Raw genomic sequence first — 24,535 nt, 5'->3', positions numbered from 1 at the left:
GTGGCAGGATTGAAATTATTACTCTTTTTGGAAAGAGAAGGTGTGTCAGGATTTGATTTTACTTTTTGAATACTTCTCTTCCCTAAATAAGAGTTTATACCCACTAAAGTCACCAATATGTTCGGGTGGGTTTTAAGATTTGAGAATTTTTAAAATCAAAATTTTTCCAGAACTCTTTAGAAACCTGTAAGTGTGTTAAGCTGTTTGAAATAAGGAGCCAATATTATTGAAATTAAAACTTGCCATCATTAGTATGTCTTCTTTGGTGGAATTAGAGGCATGATACAAGATTTACAATCCTGGCCCACGGATTACCCATCTTCTCCTCTTCCTTGTTATTATTGCATTTATGTTCTGTCTCTATTTAATCCTTATGATAATCCTACTGTTGGAAGAAATATCCATCTGGTTTAATTCCAAGCTGGGATAAAGATCGGAAACATGGAGGCTGATTGGAAAGGTGGCGAAAGATGCTGATTGGAAAGGTGGTTTTAATGCAGAGATGGGTTCTGGCAGCCACTACTGCTGATTGGCTTGATGTGTGCTGCGCGCACATGCACAGTGCCATAAAAATGGCTCTGCGCATGCGCAGAAGCGAAAAACAAGATGGCAGTGTTTATGCCGCCGGCGGAAGAAACTGTTTGGGGGCGTGGCGGGCCTGGATCGCTGCCAGTTCCAGTGACCCATGCCGCCAAACCAATACCAGTTCAGCTGAACTGGTATTGAGGACCCACCTCTGTTTTAATGGTGAAGTAGAAGCACATGGGTGGTTCTGGGCAGCTGACTACATGGAGTTGGGAGAGGGTGGCTTTTATACCTTTTCTTGAGCTTCCTGTTCCTGTGCAAGAACATGCATTCTGTTAGCTCTTGTCTGACTCCCATGGGGCCATGTGAGGTCATGTTTGGCTGAGATACGTTTGGTTGAAGCTTGGATTCTGATGCACTGTCTTTAGGAGATTGGGCAATGTAGTGAACTAATCCTATTACGTCCTGGTGGGTCATGTCTTAATCCCATCATAAAAGTCTTTTGTTTTGTAGATAGGCTGGCCCAGTCTTTCTTAATGGGCACAAAATATCTGCTGGGGGGAGGGACCTGGGGCTCTGAATTTCTGTCTCCCTTAAGATTTTTATTTCTTTTTTTTAGGGTGTGGGAAGTTATCATCCAGCCCTCTCCCAGAAAAATGAAATATCCTAGGAAATATTGAAAAGGCAGAATATTTCTCTGGATGTGAAAAGAATCATGTTTTAAAAGACAGAATAGTTGCCTATAGCTTTCTGCCCATCCCCAGCTAATGGGCCATTAAGATGGCCAGGCCAGCCCACTTTACATAATAAAGACTTCTCCTCACTGCAGCTGTAGGGGGAAGAGATATTACTCAACTGACCACAAGGCAACTGAGAACTCATCACAGCCTAGAGAGTAGCCCCCTGCATGGCACCATGGGAGTCTGACAACCAGTCAGAATACATTTCTTACACAGGAACAGGAAACAGAGAGGTGGGACTGAACAGGTTATAAAAAGCCTAGCAAGCCCCTCCCTCAGCCCTTCTCTTCTTCTCCACCAACATTGAAGCATGTGATCCCCTTTTCTGCTCAGGGCTCAAGCCATGTGTCCCTGTCCAAAAATAAACCATCTTTCCAAGCAGCCTCCATGTCTCCAGTGTCTTTTCCCCCACTTGGAGCCGAACCCAGAAGGACATTTCTTTCAACAAGGGGAAATATTTTATCCTGCCTTTTAAAAAAATATCCCTCAAAGTATTTCATTCTTTTAGGAGAGGGAGGATGTGCTAACTTTCTACACTACCGAGTGAAAATATTTCTGGCCCTGGAACCTAAACGGCTGCATGATGGGAAACAGATTAACAGCATTGGGAGGGACCTTGCAGGTCATCTAGTCCAACCCCCTGCCCAAGCAGGAGACCCTACATCTGCCTCTACCTAAGACTGAAGATTGTATCTGTGTGGCAGATGCGCTAACGTCTGTCTCTCTGTGAGCATCTTATTTTCAGATTCTCTCTTCCTCCTCCATATATATATTCCCCTCCCCTTCAGTTCAATATGCGATCTGGGTTTATGGATTGCAGCAAACTTGGTTTGTTGAATAAGCGACTACCTGCTTTGCAGCTCATGTTAAAGCGGGCGTCAGCATCCTTTTACAGAAAATATATGTGTATTTATTTTCAAGTTCATGTAACGGTTGGTGGTACCTATAGCTTGTAGAACAATGTGACCTCTCTGGATTGATGCTTACCGCTACTGGCAGTGACAGCACAGAAAAATAAAAAGGACAATTTAAAGCAACAAGGACAATTTTTTCATGCAATTTGGTACATTTTCAGAAAACAGATGCATTGCTTCTACGAAGGGTGAAAACGGGGAACGAGAGTAGAGGAAAAATAGGAATATAGGAAAAATTTAAACAACGAAATGCAACGCCCAAACTCCTCAACGATATCTATCAAGGGCACTTATTAGGGATGTATCTTTATTATAGACCCTTTCTAATACGTCCTCTCCAAAATAATTGTGTCATCTGAATTCCTCCATGTGACACCACTATAACAATGTTGAGTTGGGTGGCTGAGTGTTAATTTCTTTACCTTCAAAGCTCATATGCATAAAATGTGTTAATTTGAGGAGATAATTTAGCAGCCCTTGGAGGTGTAACCTTGTTGCATTGCGGTAATTTGTAATGTGTTCCTTATATGATTTATAACGAATATGGAACAATATAAGTCATTCTAGACCTTGTAAATGGAATATCATGCAAAAGGAATTAGGTAGTGCAGGGTTTTTTCCCCCCTGTTACAAAAATAGATAGAAAAATAGAATAGAATAGTAGAGTAGAATAGGAGTAGAATAGAATAGAATAGTAGAGTAGAATAGAATAGGAGTAGAGTAGAATAGAGTAGAGTAGAATAGAATAGGAGTAGAGTAGAGTAGAGTAGAATAGAATAGAATAGAGTAGAAGAGTTGGAAGGGATCTCCTGTTTATACTTAAACTGGGACAATCCTGGACCGCAGATAAAATTAACAACTTCTGTTCCTTTCCTGCTCAGGCATGAAACCCTACACCACTTCAGACAAATGGTTGTCCAATCTCTTTAAGAAGAGATTGAACAACCATTTGTCTTGAATGGTATTGGGTTTCCTGCCTGAGCAGGGGGTTGGACTAGAACAGTGGTCCCCAACCCCCGGTCCGCGGACCGGTGCCGGGCCGTGGAGTACCTGGCACCGGGCCGCGCAGCAGCTGGGGGCCATGATCGCTGCAGCGGCCGGGGGCCATGATCGCTGCAGCGGCCGGGGGACATGATCGCTGCAGCGCAAAGGCTCCTGGGCCGTGCGCAAAAGCTCCTGGGCCGTGCGCAAAGGCTCCAGGGAAGAGAGCCCCGCGCAGGTACGCAATCAATGTGTCGTCGCGAACAACGCCCCCCACCCCTGCGCGCGCTCAGCGGGCCACGGTAAAATTATCAAAGGCTGACTGGTCCGCGGCGATAAAAAGGTTGGGGACCACTGGACTAGAAGACCTCCAAGGTCCCTTCCAAGTGTGAATCTTTTGCAGCTTTGTCCTGGGCTGTCATACTTAAAACGGTGTTTTATAATTGGGTTATTTAGTTAGGAAACTTACATAGCTGCCCATCTTTTATGCCGTAACTCTGGACTGTTCATAGCAGTAGCAACAATCATAAAAATAAAAAAAAACAGTATTAAAAAACCCCACAACAGCCAACCAAACAAAGACACAGCATCCTACGTCCTAAAGCCACATTCTCCAAAATAACAACCATCACTGATGTGTAGCCCTACCCAATTCCAGTGTCTTGGGGGAAGAGTCCACTTTTAAACTCCTCTTCAGAAGCTAGAAGAGTGAAGGTCTGCTAGATCTCTCTCTCTCTCTCTCTCTCTCTTTCATCTCTCTCTCTTTTTCTCATCTCTTTCTATCTCTGAGTCGCTCTTTCTCTCACCTCCCTCCCTCTCTTTCATATCTCTCTCTCTCCCCCCCCCTCTCTTTTTTTGCATTTCCAAGCATACCTTTGGGCTATACATGCAAATATCCGGGAAAGAGACTTGCTAACGTTTCAATCCACCCTATGGCCAGGTTGCAACATCCCAGTGACAGTACAGTAGTACTCTGGGGAAACGACATGTTCCCAAAATAGAGAAGGTCTCTTCTCTTAGGGCCAGGATGCCACCGGAGTCTAAAAATACTTTGCCCATAAGATCGGCTGAGGCTGAAGGCCACACACAAAAAAAATGAAAATATGTAGCCAAGGAACAAAGGTCGTGATCCAGTCTTCTCGTCAATGCAGAATTTTGCAGGAGTGGGGCAGATGGAAATCTTGCATGTACATATGAGTTAATTCCTCCTACGGTAAAGGTAAAGGTTCCCCTCGCACATATGTGCTGGTCGTTCCCGACTCTAGGGGGCGGTGCTCATCTCCATTTCAAAGCTAAAGAGCCAGCGCTGTCTGAAGACATCTCCGTGGTCATGTGGCCGGCACCGAAGGCGCACGGAATTCTGTTACCTTCCCACCAAAAGTGGTCCTTATTTTACTACTTGCATTTTTACATGCTTTCAAACTGCTAGGTTGGCAGAAGCTGAGACAAGGAACGGGAGCTCACTCCTTTAGGCGGCATTATGGATTCAAACTACTGAACTGCTGATCTTTCTGATCGACAAACTCAGCGTCTTAACCACTGAGCCAATTTTATTGTGAGTAGAGGAGTGGAGTACTCTTCTCATGAAAAGACTCTTTTGCTCTTCTCGTAAAAGTTTTAACCCTATATCTTGAGTTCAAGGTGAAATACAAGTTTCTTCCACAACCCATTTATTTTTTCCTAACCATCCAGTGAAATTTAAGCTAAGAAATGTTGATTTGGCCAAAAAGTATCAATGAGCAACATCTCTCTTCAACGCTTTACGCCACCAGGCTCAAAATTTTGAGCTTGGACAATCTTGGAACTGTGCCATCTGCGATCGGACGCAAGCATAGTACACAAAATTGTCAGCTACAACGTCCTACCTGTCAACAACTACTTCAGCTTCAACCTCAATAACACACGGGCAAACAATAGATACAAACTCAAGGTAAACCGCTCCAAACTCAATTGCAGAAAATACGACTTCAGCAACAGAGTGGTCAACGCCTGGAATGCTCTACCTGACTCCGTTGTTACATCCTCAAACCCCCCACAGCTTCAACCTCAAACTGTCTACTGTGGACCTCACCCCATTCCTAAGAAGTTCGTAAAGGGGGCGTGCATAAGCACACCAGCATGCCTTCCGTCCCTGTAATACTGTCCCCGTTTATTTGTTATTCATTTCCTTTGATCATGTCCATGTTTTTACTCATACCTGTTATCTTGTATATATTTGACAAACAAATAAAAAAAAATTAAAAAAATGATAAAGGCAGGAAACGGGCGAGAGGAAATCTGCTAATTTTCCTATCTTCAGTTTTGACTTGTTTTGACATCCAGCATTACAATATTCATCTGAAATCTGATGCGTTAAACGTGCACACCCTATTTCTTCCGAAAAAGGTTCCTCTGCTTATCATAGGCAAGTTGAATGGTTTTGACAAATTGTGGCCTGTCTTAGTTCCTTTACACTAGAGATACTCTTATTTGTCTTCTAGCAGAGCTTTTCCATTGGAAAGCTTCTCCGGAGAGAGAGAGAGAAGGCAGCTTCGGTTAACATAATAATCACAATTTGGAAGGGGAAAAAAAAATATTTTTGCAGATGTAAACCCGAGAGAGGGAAGCAGCTCCGGGAAATTGGAAGAACGAATAAATCAAAAATGGTTTTGCCTTGGTAAATTTAGACTTGCACAAGAATCAGAGATATTTGTGCAACACCATGGCAGATCCCCCAAAGAGTTGAGAGTTCACATGATGCAGATGAGGTTATTTTCTTGAACGTTGACATGATTGTCTGTTGATTATTGTCTTTTTAGTCTCAAGGTCACTGCTGCAGTTCCTGATGGACAATTCAGATAGCTTCCAAAGAGATTTTTCTTTTCCTGATTTCACTATATTCCATTTGAATCTCTTCTCCACAGACACTCCAAAGCCCTTGCAAAATATTGGGGGAATAAATGGATTAAACTTTAAATCATCCCTGGATTTTTCATTCAATACTTGGGTTTTGCTGCTGCCATCCTAAGTTCAGAGATGTTTAGGTCACTTGTTGTTGTTGTTAGTTGCGAAGTCATGTACGACCCATCGCGACCCCATGGACAACGTTCCTCCAGGCCTTCCTGTCCTCTACCAGCCCCCAGTGTCCATTTAAGCTCACACCGACTGCTTCAGTGACTCCATCCAGGTAACTCATTGTCTGTCGTTCCCTTCTTCTTTTGCCCTCAATCTTTCCCAGCATGAGGCTCTTCTCGAGAGAGTCCTTCCTTCTCATTAGGTGGCCAAAGTCTTTGCGTTTCCGCTTCAGGATCTGGCCTTCTAAAGAGCAGTCAGGGTGGATCTCCTCTAGGACTGACTGGTTGGATCATCTTGCAGTCCAAGGGACTCACAGGAGTCTTCTCCAGCACCAGAGTTCAAAGGCCTCCATTCTTTGGCTCTCAGCCTTCCTTATGGTCCAACCTTCACAGCCATCCATTGCAACTGGGAAAACCACAGCCTTGACTATACACACTTTTGTTGGCAGGGTGATGTCTCTGCTTTTTAGTACGCTGTCTGGATTTGCCATAGCTTTCCTCCCCAGGAGCAAGCCTCTTTTCATTTCTTGGCTGCAGTCCCCATAAAATCTGTCACTACCTCCATTTCTTCCCCATCTATTAGCCAGGAATTGAGAGTTTTCTTAATGTTGAGTTTCAAGCCAACTTTTGCACTCTCCAACTGCATCAAGATGTTCTTTATCTCTCAAGTGTTTTCTTTTTTAGGTCACTAGTGGGGGGAAAATGTGGATTCCCTAGGCTGAAAATTATTTCCTTTATCTCAAACCATGCTTATGCTAAATGCAAGAAGGATGTTGACATTGGGTGGAGTTTTTGACCATGTTTCTACCAATCGAACGTCCAGTCAGGTGGTAAAAAATCAAGCGAAAGTCATTTTAGCTGAACGAGTCAAGCAAATTTGCAATCAGTTCTAATGATTGATTCAGCGCAAAAGTCCATTCAGTCCAGTCCAGTCTGGGTCTGCATAGCAACATGCTGATAAAGATTAGCTAGATTAAGATAAATTAAGACTGTTTTTTTTTTAAAAGTGAGCTTGCCGAAGTCCAGCTGTGCCCATCGAAAGGAGTCCGACCTTTGGAATCAACTGAAAAGCTCTTGGCTTGATGGACGCATCAAATTGACTCAACAATTCTATTCAAAACATTCATTTGATTAAACTAATCTTCTGCACAGCCTGGATATTTAAGACTGCAGGAATGGAAACAGATTTTTTTTTAAAGTTTTTAATCGCTTTCCATATTTCATTAGCAACATCGGAGGTGATGTATAATAGGTGAAAATGTATTCTTTCTGTCACATTTGAAAAGACCTGTATGTATTTAGATGAGCGGGTTTTTTTTGCCTTGGGCTCTCTGGAAAGACAGTGGAAAGTCACAAGACCAGGGCCTTAACTGGACTTGGTGTTACTTAGTTTAGACAGTTAATAGAATCGTAAGACTGTAAAACGAGAAGGGACCACAAGGATCAGCCGGCCCGGTGTTTCTAAACCTTGGAGGCTTGAAGATGTAGGGACTTCAACTCCCAGAATTCCCCAGCCATCATTAAACCATAGACAAAATGTGGTTCTCCAGCACCTTCTTAAAAATCTCCAGAATTTGCTGCTCCAGAATAACAGAGTTGGAAGGGACAGCGGAGGTCTTCTAGTCCAATGCCCTGCCCAAGCAGGAGATCCTACACCATTCTGGACAAATGGCTGTCCAATCTCTTCTTTAAAATCTCCAGTGACAACATCTGGAGGCAAGCTGTGCCACTGGTTGATTGTCCTCACAGTCAGGAAATTCCTCCTTAGTTCTAGGTTGCTTCTCTCCTTGATAAATTTCCATAGGTAGACTGGGCTGCTATTATACAGATCTTATGGTGCAGTGGTTAGAGTGCAGTACTGCAGGCTACTTCTGCTGCCTGCCGGCTGCCTGCAATTTGGTAGTTTGAGTCTCACCAGGCTCAAGGTTGACTCAGCCTTCCTTCCTTCCGAGGTCGGTAAAAAGAAGGACCCAGATTGGTGGGGGCAAATATGCTGACTCCGTAAACTGCTTAGAGAGGGCTGAAAGCCCTATGAAGCGGTATATAAGTCTAACTGCTATTGCTATTGCTTTATTGGCTCACCACAGGAGAGAACAAGCAGAGAAAGTGGTTTCCAAATGACCCTTTGGGGACGAAACGGCTAAACTTGGCAGTTCCGTTTGTGGAATTTGTGGCCTAGGGGGTTTATGAAGCAGGCAGTGGTGGCAGACAAGCGGGAAATTAAATAGAAATGTTCCCGAGCAGAAAACAAGAATGAACTTAACTTAACCTGCCAGTCATCATGCCTGCTATGGAGCTATTCCACCCCAAAGATAAACACCCAGACAAAAACTGAGAAAGTGATACATGCAGTACAATGCAGTGAAACATGTGCAGATCTGTACATTGGGGAAACCAAACAGCCACTTCATAAGCACATGGCACAACATAGGAGAACAAACCCATCAGGATTAGATTCAGCGGTCCATCTGCATTTTAAAGACAAAGGCCCCCCCTTTTGAAGACACCAAAGTCCACATTTTGGACAGACAGAATCGCTGGTTTGAAAGCGTGGTCCAAGAGACCATCAACGTCAAAATTGCGTGACCCGTCAAAACCGCGGTCGACAAAACCGCGCTCGACGAAAGCGCGTACCTGACGTCATCAGCAGCGCGACAAAAAAAAATTAAAAAATAAATAAAATTAAAATTAAAATAAAATTAAAGCAAGCCGATTCACATAAAGGTAAGGGTTAGGTTTAGGGTTAGGGTTAGGGTTAGGTTAAGGGTTAGGGTTAGGGTTACGTTAAGCGTTAGGGTTAGGTTTAGCGTTAGGTTAAGGGTTACCGTTAGGTTTAGCGTTAGGTTAAGGGTTACCGTTAGGTTTAGCGTTAGGTTAAGGGTTACGTTTAGGGTTAGGTTTAGGGTTAGGTTAAGGGTTAGGCTTAGGGTTAGGTTTAGGGTTAGGTTTGGGGGGGTTAGGGTAAGATTTTCGCTTTAATTTTAAATTTACCGCTCACAGCGCGATGTTTTCGTCGCGCTGTGATGACGTCACATACGCGCTTTTGTCGAGCGCGCAATTGTCTACCGCGGTTTTGTGGTGGAACCCAAAATTGAACAGCCCTCTCTCAACAAAGGGGGAAGGATGCGACATCATCTATCTCCAGTCTACAACACAGTCCTTTCAACGGCTCCAAGAAGGCCCACCACATCCATTTGCATCGCTCAGGTGACCCTGAGGACAGAGATAAACCTCCAGGTGACCTTAACGACCCTCTAAAAGGATGCAAATGACCAGCTGTCTGCAAGGAGTGTGAATCCTTCCATTCCCCACCATCCATTCAGAGCTGAAGAAGCTTCTTGGATGAGAAGCGAGACGCCTTCAAAGAAAAAACAACAACAGAAAGTCTAGTTGGGACTGTCAGTCATCATCCAATCAGCAGTCCTTATGGGCTTGTTTGCACATCACATCACCAAATAAAAGAATTTATTTTGTATCTTTATCCCAAAAAAAAAAAGACCCATCAGAGGATGCAGACTCAGGCTTAAAATGCTGGAAAGATAGCAATAGCAATAGCAATAGTTAGACTTATATACCGCTTCACAGGGCTTTCAGCCCACTCTAAGCGGTTTACAGAATCAGCATATCGCCCCAACAATCTGGGTCCTCATTTCACCCACCTCGGAAGGATGGAAGGCTGAGTCAACCTTGAGCCGGTGAGATTAGAACCGCTGAACTGCAGATAACAGTCAGCTGAAGTGGCCTGCAGTACTGCACCCTAACCACTGCACCACCTCGGCTCTTCAGAGTGTGATGAGAAACATTTCCCAATTTTCCGTCCGTTGTACCAAGCTTCCATAGCTGTACTGGGCAGAGTGATGATGAAACTCGTTCTCAGGAAAGGCAATTTTATACATGCTAATGCGTGTCCATTCAAATGCACCTCTTTCTTGCTTTTCCCCCAGCAGCTGTTCCTTCTGAGAATCTCTCTTCTTCTTAATAACCCGATTTCAAAATGTGAAGTTCCTGCTTTGATCTGGCAATAAAAAACACTTGAGAAAAGATCCCTGAGATAAAAGATTTTGTCCCTTATTTCTATTAGGGTTATCTTTATGCTCTCTCTAGTACCCGACTTATCAGCAAGTTGATGAAGGATATCAGGGAGAGGTGGATAATAATATCTAAACAGATGCTCCAAAATAGGTTGTGAATCTAGTTTTAGAGAAACAAGAAGGGTTTCAAGCCAATCAGAATAGAGCTGGAAGGGACCTTGGAGGTCTTCTAGTCCAACCCCCTGCTCAAGCAGGAGACCTTATACCGTTTCAGATAAGTGGATGTCCAATCTCTTCTTTAAAACCTCCAGTGTTGGAGCGGCCGCAACATCTGGAGGCAAGCTCTTCTACTGGTTGACTATTCTCCCTGTCAGGAAATTTCTCCTTATTTCTAGGACCTTCCCTGACATTCTTTCTAAAACCATGAAGTGATGGTTTTGCCAGCAGGCCAGAGACCCCGGGGCACTATGGAGCCCACCAAATGGTTGGCCCAATTATGGTCATCAGGGTGTCATCATGATGCTTTCAACCATGAAAGGCAGAGAAGGGCTTTGGACTATACAGGTAATCTCCACTTAGTGATTTCTTGTTCAGCAACTGTTCAAAGTTACAACAGTGCTCAACAAGATGACTTATGGCCGGTCCTTGAAGTTGTGGCTGTCACAGCGTCCCCACAGTCGCAGGATCATGATTGGGGCACTTGGCAACTGGCACACAGTTGCAATGGTCACAGCTTTTTAGTCACATCTGTCAGGCCTGCAATTATATTCCTTTTAGAATTTTGGCCTGCCACACTTTCTCTTATTTCATTATGCTGTTTCTTTAGTATAGTTGATGGGAGGGGGGAATAGACAGGAGTGAGATTGTATTGTTTTCATTCTTTACTAGAAGCCAAGGTCATCCTTTGTCTCCGCACCAGTACACCTGACTGGAAGCAGCTGGGTGTGGATGCCAGCCTGGGAGAAGAAGATTAGACCATGTGATGGATTGTGGGTGTGGGGGCAAGATCATGAACTTTTAACTGGGTGGGATTCTGATGTCATTTCCCGAATTGGGATTCCATAGCAATGTGCTAAGATGTCTGCTTTATTAAATTGGAACTTTAAGGATCGTTTTGCCTTGGACTCTGATTTAATTCTACATGAGACTTGGAACGCTGACAACATCATTGTCACTTGTGATCTTCACTGCCAGCTTCCAGTAAGCCAAGTCAATGAGAAAACCAGCCACCCCCTGATGTTGTGCTTAATGACTGCACATCATTCCTTAACAACCACAACCTGAACTGTCATTGTACACCCAAGATTCGCATTTAATTTCGTTGTACAAGGTGCAATGACAACGAAGTAAAGCAGGTTGCTTCTCTCCTTAACTGATTTCCATCCTTTGCTTCTTGTCCTGTCTTCAGGTGCTTTGGACAATAGGTTGACCCTTTCTCCTTTGTGTCAGCCCCTCAAACACTGGAAGGCTACTATCATGTCACCCCCTAGTCCTTCTTTTTCTCTGAAGGGATGTCAAAACTAACTTCTGGCCTTCTTCATCCAGATTGATTTCCCCCATTGTAATCAGTCCCAATTCTGGCAGAGTTCAGCTGGTCTTGAAAAGCTCTGATAAACCATAACATCCCAGAATTTTGAGAGCCAAGCTAGTCTCACCCTCCTCTGTACATTTGCCCAGATTCAAGAAGTTGTGTAAGCAGAAGCTGTGATTTATTCCTCAAGTTAGTTTGGCTGAAAGAGTTATGTGGTTTAGAATGACAAGAAATCACCCCAAAATTTGCTATGTGCAAGTTTTGGGAAATTAAAGTGCAAGTTGTGCAAGATAGTTGTGCAAGAAAGAACATCTGAAAACGGCTGTTATCTTCAAAGCCTCATTAGGCTCACTTTTTTCCAGAGTTTGATGTATAAGGATTTGACTCTTCCAAGGAAGGGAGGGATGGCTTTGGTCTGTTCTCAAGTTTAAACTGTACTTCGTTTCTGCGTATTAATCATCTCCCTGTGTTATGGAAGTTTTAATTAATGTAATAAGGTATGAACCCATGATTAAAGGAAGAGGGTGAGGCTGTCGTTTCTTACAGCCTAAATTGCAAGATTTATAAACGTATAAAAAAACTTTTAAATTATTATATATATTATATAATTTATATATATATATATATATATATATATATATATGTATGTATGTATGTATGTATGTATGTGTGTGTGTGTGTGTGTGTTATATTTGTGCTGATAAATAAATAAAGGGAGACTAGTATAGATCTATTTCAAGCTATTTAGCTCTCATCAGCTAGCCATACCCTTACTGGGATTCGAACGGCTAGCTGATGATAGCCATAACGGCTTTGGCTAGCTGATGAGAGCTAAATAGTTTGAAATAGATCTATACTAGTCTCCCTTTATTTATTTATCAGCACAAATATAACACAAATATAACAAAGGCAACAGTAAAATATAATATAGCAAAGGCAACAGTAAAAATATTGGGTTTCTGTCGTGATGGACTCTTGTGACGAGCCGATTGACAGATAATGGAAGCTGTTAGCTTCCTCCCATAATTGGGGCTTACCAGGGGTTGTGACACACACACACACACACACACACACACACACATATATATATATACACACATACATACATACATACATACACACACACACACACACATACCCACACACACACACATTATGATGACTATGATCTTGATTTATCATTTATAGCTTTTATGTACAATGAGAGCTTATGCACCGAAGACAAATTCCTTGTGTGTTCAATCACACTTGGCCAATAAAGACTTCTATTCTATTCTATTCTATTCTATTCTATTCTATTCTACTCTGTTTCCCATCCTGTTCTATTCTGTTCTATTCTAATCTGAATTGCAATATAGAATTCTATGCTCTGCTCTTCTGTTTTCTATTCTATTCTGTTCTGTTTCCTACTCTGTTCTGTTCTGTTCTGTTCTGATCTGATCTAATCTAATCTAATCTAATCTGAATTGCAAAATTGAGGGTTGCTAAAGCTAAAGATTTTACTACGAGGGATGGCTTCACACAACAGTCCAGGCCCAGCCCTTGGATCATTATATCCTTCTAGTTTACTCTCCCTTGATCGACCTTGCTTGGAGTCATCCTAGATACAGTCAATGACAAGATTTACTTCTGATTATCCCCCTTCAGTTTTTGCTCCAGGGGGAAAATGCCCCGACAACTACAGCCTCACGTTGGAGAAGTTCTGAGCCTCTTCCCTTCTTGTCTCTGGAACAGCGATAGGAAAATAATTGGTAAGGCACTGGGAGTCATTCAGGATGACAGCCCCCAGGATTTGCAGCTTTAGCATGCAGTTTAATTAACATTTCCCTCTCTCCGAGCCCCCATCCCACCCCTCACTCCCCGTTCCCCACCCTCTAGATTTAAACCAGTCACAAAGCGATTTGCCTCCAAGGCTGAAAGCATATCTTTTTTTTTTTAAAAAAAGAAAGCTTTTGGGTCAGAAAGGGGTGGGGAGAAGGAATATTTGACTATACATTTCAACTCCCTTGCCAATATTTTCCTTGGTGGGACAAAGACCGTTTCAGGGCTCGGCTTCCTTGCTTTAGCGTAGAATTTTGTTCTGCGTGAAACTTTTCTCTAGCCGTTAACATTCTTTCAAAAATAAAAAAAGAGACACCCTGGGCAGGGTGGGTTATATTACAGCAGCAGAATATGTCTCATACATCTGGCTTGGATGAAAGAATAGCCTCCCCCACCCATGGAGTCCATCCCGACTAAGAAGCAGCAGCCAAGGAATGAAATCTCTGTTTACTTTTCCTCAAGTTGGGCTTCGTTTATGTGCCAACTGTGGAAATCCAATTGCGATACCTTTCCACAGAGCATTAGTAGTGCGATATAGCCTATTAAGAGCAGGAGAGAGGGTAAGAAGGAGGAGAAGAGAGGTGGGGAAAGAGAGGGGAAGAAGAAAGGAGGAAGGAGAGGAGGAAAGAAGAAGGCAGAGAAGGGAGGTTGAGAAGATGGAAGGAGCAAGGTTGTTGCAAAATAAGATGGAGGCACGGGATGGCGAGAAAGTGACCCACACTGTATTCTATATATTTGTAAGAAAACAACGCTGAAGATTAATGATGAATAGATAAATGTTAATAGCAATTATAAGAATGTATATTTGTGAATGAATGTGAAAAGGGAAAATAAAAAAACCTTTTTATTAAAAAAGGTAGTGAAATATACCCTGTTGCCCTGAAAATCAGACCTCTCTGGATAATAAGCCCAATTGGGCTTTTGGGAGTCTTCTAGTCCAGCCCCCAACTCAGAAAGGAAACCCTACACCATTTCAGACAAATGGAAATCCAACATCTTCTTTAAAATGTCCAGTGTTGGAGCATTCACAACTTCTGGAGGCAAGTTGTTCCACTGATTCATTGTTCTCATTGTCAGGAAATTCCTCCTTAGTTCTAAGTTGCTTCTCTCCTTGATTAGTTTCCACCCATTGCTTTTTGTCCTGCCCTCAGGTGCTTTGGAGAATAGCTTGACTCCCTCTTCTTTGGGGCAGCCCCTGAGATATTGGAAGACAGATATCATGTCTCCCCTATCATGTCCTTCTTTTCATCAAACTAGACCTACCCAGTTCCTGCAACCCTTCTTTACATGTTTTAGCTTCCAGCTTAATTCTCTGTTGCTATCCTTTCTGCTTCCCATCTATTTCATCCTTTGTAGAGTATCAAACTTTTGCAATCATTTCTTTCCCCCGTGCATATCAAAAAAAGCTCCAAGGACTTTAATTGTACGTGCTCTTTCCCTTAGCTTTCCTCCTAAGGGAGATGGTGAGTCTTTCATCCAGTCAATTCCAATGGGTCTGAGGTGGAAAAGAGCAGGACTTGGCAACCCTTCTGAGGCCCGAATCTATGGATTTTTGTGTGTTTGTGTCTGTGTGTGTGTGTGTGTGTGTGTGTGTAGAGCTGCCTGCTTGTCAGCCTGATGTAGTAAGAAGGACAGAAGGGAAAGCTCATTCTCCACATAACATACCTCAGGAGAACATATCTTAGAAAGGGGGATGAAAGCCACAGCAGCTAATTGCCTCACACAAGCAGTGAGCAGTTGACTTTTAATCCAGTCTACCTTCCTTAATCATTGTCTCCATCTTCCCCACCCCCCCACCTCCTCTCTCCTCCATTTTGTATAACCTTCTTTGGTGGATAACTGGTGGACGCAATGCTTTTTTATCAGAACTGCACCAGAAGGAGCCGTCTTATTTATTGCTGGCGGTGTTAAATGATGCTTCGTCTTGCATTATTTGGCAGAAGTTGCTCCCCGCAAGGCAGATCTGCTTCTTATTTTGTGCTCACAACCTTCAAACTATCACATAGTGAGTCCCCTTCGGGGAAAGGGCGGCATATAAATGTAATAATAAATCCAAATCCACATAGTCTGATCTATCAAATTTGGCTGCTTCCTATCTGGCCATCCTTCTCTCTTTCACTTCTTGATGAACCACGGTGACCCTATCTAGCTAAAGTGGCACCCTTCAAAGCCCCATGAATCTTATCTTCCATAAAATAAAAGTTCAGTACTTATTAGGGTTGATTAAGGGTGGTCTAGATGACCCCACTGTGCCTCGAATGGAAAGCGAAGCAGCCACACTTTCATAACTGAATGGATTTTACATATCAAGGAGCCATTTCCTCCCCTTCCCCTGGATTCTACAGCAACCTTTGTTTTCCTGTCCGTGGAACCATTTTTTAAAAATAATAATAATATATCACTCTCTTTATCTTCCATCTCTCCTCTGAACCATCCTCTCTTCCTTTTCGATTGACTTTTTGGGTTTTCAGTTTCCCTCTTTTGCCTCTCATCGCCTTTCCTTCAATCACCCTCTCTCCCCTCCCTCCCCAGGACCTCTTTCCAACTGGTACGTTGACACATCTGTTTCTCATTTAGATTTCTTTTTTTTTCTTCTTTTTCACAGTATCACTTGGAAACAATGCACCCCTTTAAAACAGGCAAAAAACTCCTGTACAAACAAAAAAATCGCCCTTCTCCAAAAAAGTTAAATAAATTGGCCTCCAGCCCTAAACCAAGAAATTCTTTGTTTCAGGTTTGTAAAAAAATTATTATTATTATTATTATTAAAAGTAAAAAAAAGACAAATAAGTTCAATGTGTTGATTTTTAACCCCCCCCCAAAAAAAACACACACCCTTTCCGTGTTATACGTGCAGAGAAAGGCAAGGAAAGACCCTTTACAAAATAGTTAACCTGGTTAACAGATTCTGTTGTAAAAACAAGGACCACAACAATGCCAAAACCTATCCACAAATCTTTTGGAGAAGAGAGCTTTATGCCTGGAATGGCTGGAATAAGAAAAGTGGGGCTTAAACTTTTTAATGCTAGCATTATGAGGATCGTAAAAAGAACAAGCAATTGAAAGCAGATGAGCTTCTTGCAAACTTTAATGCCAACAGTTTCCCCTCCCAGAGTGCCCCTCCCTTGCGCCTTATGGTTACATTGGGTAACTTTAGGGTGCCTTTCCGAATTAATTTAAGGACAAAAAATCAAATTCTCTAACTTACCTAGGAAAAGGATGAAAAGCACAGACATTCCGCCTCTGTGTGTGTGTGACAGTCCTTTCTTTCCTTCCTTCCTTCCTTCCTTCCTTCCTTCCTTCCTTCCTTTCTTCTTCTTCTTCTTCTTCTTCTTCTTCTTCTTCTTCTTCTTCTTCTTCTTCTTCTTCTTCTTCTCCTCCTCCTCCTCCTCCTCTTCTTCTTTTTCTTCTTCTTCTTTTTCTTCTTCTTCCTCTTCCTCCTCCTCCTCCTCCTCCTCTTCTTCTTTTTCTTCTTCTTCTTTTTCTTCTTCTTCTTCTTCTTCTTCTTCTTCTTCTTCTTCTTCTTCTTCTTCTTCTTCTTCTTCTCCTCCTCCTCCTCCCTCTCCTCCTCCTCCTCCTCCTCCTCCTCTTTCTTCTCCTTCTCCTCCTTCTCCTTCTCTTTCTTCTCCTTCTCCTCCTTCTTTCCTCCTCACTTCTCCCCACTCAGGGAAACTGACAAGCAGACCTGCTCAAAATTCAAAGCAGCGCCTCTGGAATGCGCTCTGGGTAACTGCCTCCGGTGCGCCGGAAAAATATCCAACTTGGCTTTTGTTGTGTGTTTCTTCTGCCCTCCTGCCGTTCATCCCCCCACCTTCCGTTCCCATGCAGAGCGGAGCAGAAGAAGAGCCGCCGTGCCTCTCGAGCCGCCGATTCCGTTTGGAGCCTGTCAACATCTGGAAGGGGAAAGTCAGAGGCGGCAGCGCAGCCGAGAGACACGTCTAAAACTGCCAGAGTAATTTGGCATGTCTAGAAAGAAGAGGAGGCAAGAGAAGGGGTGGCGGTGTGGGGAGAAGCAGAGAGAGAGAGAGAGAGAAATCTCAGCCTGCAAGTTTCACCACGTGGCTGTGTGTGCAAGTGGTGGGGGGAGGACCCTCCCTACCCACCACCAGGATTAAGGGGAAAGTGAGGGGGGAAGAAGGTTGGGCATGCAATGAGCAGCTCCTTACTCCTGGCCATTCGACAGCCCAACCTTCTGGGGGAGTGTGGAAGAGGGGAGGGGGGGGGACACACAAGTAAATAGGCTTTCCTCGTGTCAAAAGCGGTTAAAGAGATTAAACGGGGAGAAGCATCCCCATTCCGCTTGCAAAGGAGAAACGAAGCTTCCGCTTTTTTTAAATAAAATAAAATAAAATAGAGAAACATGGCCTTCGAGATTAAAAAAATGTTGACTGCAGGGATGACTCACGATAGCAAATTCAAGCTCCCTGCGAAAAACCCCCTCTCCTCCCCTCTTTCCCCGCAGCCCCTGGAGCAGTTGGAGTGAACCGTTGAATTGTGATGGCACAGTTGCCAAAAAATGAAGGGCGGCATGGTTTTCCTTTCATTTGGAAGGACTTAAAGCCTGCCCCGGGTGGTTTTCTTGGTAGCAGTACAGGAGATTTATGGTTGCCTCCTCCTACTATATTTTTTCAGCTTCCCCCATTCTAGCCCATCACCTGGTGGTCTCCCATCCTTATATTTATATTTATAGAGTCCCAACCTCTATAGGTTTTAAGATCAGCCAAACTGCTCAATGCTGCCATCTAGCTGGGGCAAATATATCGACCTCACTAACTAAAGGATGCCAGTTGCATCTATTGCCTGTAATGGATGGAGCTGGCTCTCTTTGTAGCTGGCAGGCAGGTGATCAGGGCCGCTCAGTTGGACTGCAGGCACCGCGTGGGAGGGCAGGCAAGCCGCAGAGACCGTGTGGTCAATGCAACAAGGAGCCACACGGGGTGCTATGCCGGGAAAGGGAGATGAGGAGTGACTAGGCGGCAGTGGTGGGTTTCAAAAATTTTTCGAACCTACTCTGTGGGTGTGGCCTCCTTTATGGGAGTGGCTTGCTGGCCATGTGACCTGGTAGGAGTGGCTTGCCGGCCATGTGTTTTCTTTCTTTCTTTCTTTCTTTCTTTCTCTCTCTCATTCTCTCTCTCTCCTTCCTTTTGTCTCTCTGTCCCTTTTTCCTTTTTTTCTTTCTCTCCCACTTTTTCTTTCTTTCTTTTTCTTTCTTTCTTTTTCTTTCTTTCTTTCTTCCTTTCTTTCTCTTTCTCTTTCTCTCTCTGTGTGAGTCTCTCTCTCTCTCTCTCTCTCTCTCTGTCACTCACTCACTCTCTCTCTCTCTCTCTCTCTGTGGTGGGTTTCAAAAAATTTTGGAACCTCTTCTGTAGGTGTGGCCTGCTTTCCGGGTCCACTGGTGGAACCTCTTCTAACCGGTTCGGTAGATTTGACGAACCGGTTCTACCGAATTGGTGCGAACTGGCAGGAGCCCACCTCTGCTGGGCGGGGTGAGTGGGCAGGCGGGGTGGGGCAAGCTGAGTCTTCATCTTGAATTGATGGCCGACCTCTCTGCCCCTCTTACTGATGGATTTCCTGATTGTTGATAAGAACTGCCAAACTCAATCGATGAGAAGAACGAAGGCCAGGAGATGAGGATTTTTTTGTGGAAAGAAAAGTACGGCTCATCTCATTCCTATTTTTTTTCTTCTGGTGTTGAGAAACAGAGCATGTTCAATGCACGAGAGGGCCAAACCCGTGTGAAATTGCACACATTTCATTCTGTTTTCATAAGGGGTCCTCCAGTTTAGCCTTCCTTCCAGAACTACTATACTTCAGATCTCGAAAACATCATTGGTTTCTACAAAGAGGGAGCAGAAGATGAGTTGTTTCTTTTAAAGCCACATTATTTTAGAATAGAATAGAATAGAATAGAATAACAGAGTTGGAAGGGACCTTGAGGGTCTTCGAGTCTAGCCTTCTGCCAAGGCAGGAAACCCTACACCACTTCAGATGAATGGTTATCCAACCTCTTCTTAAAAACGTCCAGTGTTGGAGCATTCACAACTTCTGGAGGCAACTTCTGTTCCACTGATTAATTGTTCTCACTGCCAGGAAATTTCTTCTCCGTACTAAGTTGCTTCTCTCCTTAATTAGTGCTTTTAATTTAATTTTTAAAAATACGTTCTACAAAAGAAGATGAAATGTGCCTGTTTTTCTTTCAGGTTTGATTAACGGATGCTTTTTAATCTTGGAAATATTAGCATTTTTAGAGTTAATAAACTTGGGAGAGTAGGTCTACTTTAACTTCACCGTTTCAAAAGCAATTCTTTTTCCCTTTCCAAAATCTGTGTGTAATATGTCACACAGCTGTACTCACTTTGTGGTACTGTATTGCTCCATCATCCATCCATCCACTCATCCATCCATCCGTCCGTCCGTCCGTCCATCCATCCACCCATCCATTCATCCATTCATCCATTCATCCATTCATCCATCCATTAGTCAGCCAGTCCGATGGTGTATCAATCAATCAATCAATCAATCAATCAATCAATCCATTCATTTATATGGTTACCCACTTGCCAGAGCAATTATAGCACCCAAAAAGGCAAGAATAAATCTTATTTTCCTAAATGCAAACTAAAACCAAAAGGTTATAGGATATTTATGGTACACAAAATTGTCTGCTACAATATCCTATCTGTCAATGATTACTTCAGCTTCAACCTCAATAATACTCGTGCAAACAATAGAGCCGAGGTGGTGCAGTGGTTAGGGTGCAGTACTGCAGGCCACTTCAGCTGACTGTTATCTGCAGTTCGGCGGTTCAAATCTCACCGGCTCAAGGTTGACTCAGCCTTCCATCCTTCCGAGGTGGGTGAAATGAGGACCCAGACTGTGGGGGCGATATGCTGACTCTGTAAACCGCTTAGAGAGGGCTGAAAGCCCTATGAAGCGGTATATAAGTCTAACTGCTATTGCTATTGCTATTGCTAATAGATACAAACTTAAGATAAACCGTTCCGAACTCAATTGCAGAAAATACGACTTCAGCAACAGTGGTCAACGCATGGAATGCTCTACCTGACTCCGTTGTTATAGCCTCAAACCCTCACAGCTTCAATCTCAAACTGTCTACTGTGGACCTCACCCCATTCCTAAGATGTCCGTAAAGGGGGCGTGCATAAGCGCACCAGTGTGCCTTCCATCCCTGTCCTACTGTCCCCATTTATTTGTACTCATTCCCTTTGATCGTGTCCATGTTTATACTGATGCCTGTTCTCTTGTACATGTTTGACAAACCAAATAAAATAAACAAATGAATAAAACATTCCTTTTGTATAGGACTGGAAAAAAACAACTTCCTGGAGAAACCTCCTAGCAGGAGAATCCATTTTGCCTGATCGTATGAAGTCTTTAACATTTCTCTAAGGCTGGGGGCAGGGTGGGTTAGCACCCCATAAATAAATCAATAGGAATGGGTTCTTATTAGATGGACTTGTTGGACTGTGAATCAAAATGGTCTTTTAAGGCAAAAGAGAAGCATGCTTTTATCTCTCTCTCTCTCTTCCCCAGCCCCTTTTGGAAAAAGAGAATTTTGATTTCCAGAGCTGTCAGGCTTGTCAGTTTGGCACCCCTGAAAGATTTGTTTTAATTATCTCTTTGGATAAGCAGAAGGAAAAATGGACTGGGGTGAAAGCAAGAAAAAAAAAATAGAAGCCAATATAGTAAATGTTTCAGCTTTAAGCGTTAAGCAGGTCACCGCCAGTTAAGGGTAAGTATTTCCTTAGCAAATGTCAAACCTCAGCATTTCCTTCAACTTTAACTTTGGCATAAGTAGATGTGAACCAGAATTAACAGGAAAAAACAGAGTTGAAAGGGACCTTGGAGGTCTTCTAGTCCAACCCCCTGCTCAAGCAGGAAACCCTATATCATTTCAGACAAGTGGTTGTCCAAATTCTTCTTTAAAATCTCCAGTGTTGAAGCGCCCACAATTTCTGGAAGCAAGCAGTTCCACTGATTAATTGTTCTCACTGTCAGGAAATTCCTCCTTACTTTTAGGTTGCTTCTCTCTTTGATTAGTTTCCACCCATTGCTTCTTGTCCTGCCTTCAGGTGCTTTGGAGAATAGATTGACTCCCTCTTCTTTGTGGCAGCCCCTGAGATATTGGGACACTGCAATCATGTCAATGGAGAATGGAGAACTACAAAGGCTAAATATGAATGCCAATACAGAAGTCTGTATAACTGTTTTATATTGTTATGTTTCTCTTGTCTTTTCTTTTTGTGTGTGTGTTTTCTTTCTGTTTTTTAAAGATAAAAATGTTCAATTCAAACTATTTTTTTAAAAAGAGGAATCCACCCAAATTCAGCAGGCTCTAGTAGGAAATCTTTAACTCTTCCTAAAAAAAAAATTAAAAAAATCTTGGCCTTTTAATTTAACAAATGAATTTTGCTTTCATTTGCAACATTTACTCTCGCTAAGTGGAAGAGTTCAAACGTGCAAAAGAACTGTGGCTGGATTTTTCCAGGTATGTGACAAATCCATGGAGGGAAAAAAATATGTGTTGCATCCCTCCCCCTCCCTCGGATTCTAGAAACACCAAGCGTGTCGTGCCGCATTAGGGCTCCGACGGATGAAACTTCAAGCTCTGTCATCAATGCTCCCCAAATGCTTCATGGCTTTAATAGAATCGATGTGTCAGGAGCCGAAGGAAGCCATGCTCCCTCCAGTGTCCCTTGAAATCCCGAGAGGTTCATGTAAGGCAGAAATTCGACTCCCTGTTTGTTGGCCTGGGCTTGCTTTAGCCTTGCTGAACTTAATGAAGCTTATTTTTCAATGGATGCGGAGAGACGTTAGAGCTGTGTAACTGGAAAGTCAATGGGATTCTCTGCATTCCGCCTGCAGTTCGATCCTGACCGGCTTAAAGTTAGCTTAGCCTTCCATCCTGCTGAGCCGGGGTGCCACGGTGGTTAGAATGCGGTACTGCAGGCTACTTCTGCTGACTGCTGGCGGCCAGCAATTTGGCATCTCACCAGGCTCAAGTTTGACTCAGCCTTCTATCCTGAGATGAGAAAATGAGGACCCAGATTGTCGGGGGCAATAGGCTGACTTTATAAACCGCTTAGAGAGGGCTGTAAAGCACTGTGAAGTGGTATATAAGTCTATATCCGTGGTGGATTCCTAGCAGTTCAGACTGGTTCGGCTGAAACTGTAGTGGTCTGGTGGCTTGGAATTGGCAACGACCCAGGCCCGCCATGCCCCCAAACCAGTTCTGCATCTTGTTTTTCGGTTCTGCGCATGCACAGAACAAGTTTAATTGTACTAGGCATCTGGTGCACGCATGAGAGGACCAGCAGTAGTGCTTGCCGGAACCCATCCCTGGTCTAAGTGCTATTGCAAAGTGGGAAGGAAGGAAGGAAGGAAGGAAAATGAGAGGAAGGAAGGAAAATGAGAGGAAGGAAAAATGAGAGGAAGGAGGGAAGGAAGGAAGGAGAGGAAGGAAAAATGAGAGGAAGGAAGGAAAGAAGGAAGGAGGAAAATTGAGAGGAGGAAAAATGAGAGGAAGGAAGGAAAAAGGAGAGGAAGGAGGGAAGGAAGGAAGGAGAGGAAGGAAAAATGAGAGGAAAGAAGGAAGGAAGGAAGGAAGGAAGGAAGGAGGAAAATTGAGAGGAAGGAAGGAAAAATGAGAGGAAGGAAGGAAAAATGAGAGGAAGGAGGGAAGGAAGGAAGGAGAGGAAGGAAAAATGAGAGGAAGGAAGGAAAGAAGGAAGGAAGGAAGGAAAGATACTTCTGCTGACTGACAGCTGACAGCAGTTTGACAGTTCAATTCTCACCAGAACAGGGTTGATGCAGCCTTCCATCCTTCAATAACTTGTGTTGTGATCAGAGAGCTGGAGATAATAGAGCAGTAGATAGTAGGCAGAGAGTTGAAGAAGATTAGAAAATATTAAGATGTGGAATTTAAGTGTGGCCTGCCACACCTAATGCTCTGGGAAAACAAGTGGGGGGATTATATAGAATATGGGAGATATATAATCAAAATAACATTCCTTTCTCAGAGAGTCAAGGACGCTTTGCCCTGCACCTGGAGTGGTGTGACTGGGAAGCATCACCAGTTGGGACGATGCTTGATTGGACTGTGTGATGGACATGTGGGTGCTGGGCTGGGACTTGAACTTTCATTTGGGTGGGGAAAACCTGGAAGCTTTCAGATTCGGGTTTTCCCAGATGTGCCAATAGGACATCTCTAATAAAATGGAGCTTTGAGGAACCTCGAGCCTCGGAGTCTTCTTTCGTTGGGGGTGTTCCTTGGAACCCTGACACATTGCATCATCCACATTTCTTGGGGAGAACCCAATGCTAACCCCGGCTACAAAACTTCACACAGTTGCAAACAGACAACAATAGTAACGCGTGGCTGCTCATATCCTTGAGCACCGTCACAAACCTTCTGTTCCAAATCTACCCATTTCTTGACCATTTCTTCTTTCTTCCAAAGGCATTCACATACAATCGAACACCCAGAGATGTCAGCTTTGGCTATCTACCAGCTGCCCTCGTTTCCCCCGCCTTTTTCCAGAACGCTCCCGTTGTAGGCAATTTCTGTCATGGCACAGAAGAAGAAAGAAAAAAATGTTTTGCTATTTTTTTTGCAGTAACCCCCAAAGGAAGTGAGCTTCCGGTCTGATGAAATTAACACTGGCAGCGTTATCCCTTCCCCTGTGCCGAATGATTGATGTAACGGGAGAGATCTGGTGCTTTAAAAGGTTGCGCCTCGCTTTCAGCTAAGTGCCACTTTGGGAAGCATTGGAGGACCCTCCAAGAAGAGAGATGGAGGAGGGGTGTGTGAATGGGTAGGGAATTCCTTTAAATATCTGCATCCACCAAGAACTTCAGGATGGGAGATGAAATATGTATCAATGCTTGGCAGCTGCAGAAGCATTAAAGTTCATGATAT

The 24,535-nt window shown here is 43.5% G+C and overlaps 1 protein-coding gene across 1 annotated transcript in view; it reads right to left on the bottom strand.

Annotated features, from left to right (window-relative positions):
- Positions 1-16,868, bottom strand: part of CLMP (CXADR like membrane protein) — a 53,485-nt gene extending 36,617 nt beyond the window's left edge. Inside the window, exon 1 of the mRNA XM_032228926.1 lies at positions 16,805-16,868. Coding sequence (XP_032084817.1) covers positions 16,805-16,832 — 28 coding nt within the window. The 5' untranslated portion in view covers positions 16,833-16,868. The remainder of the gene's footprint in view (positions 1-16,804) is intronic.
- Between the last annotated feature and the right edge of the window lie 7,667 nt (positions 16,869-24,535).

Source organism: Thamnophis elegans, chromosome 13 (assembly GCF_009769535.1).
Source record: "Thamnophis elegans isolate rThaEle1 chromosome 13, rThaEle1.pri, whole genome shotgun sequence".
Taxonomy (NCBI): domain Eukaryota; kingdom Metazoa; phylum Chordata; class Lepidosauria; order Squamata; family Colubridae; genus Thamnophis; species Thamnophis elegans.
Note: the sequence above shows the minus strand (reverse complement) of the source record. Positions and strands in the feature narration are given on the sequence as shown.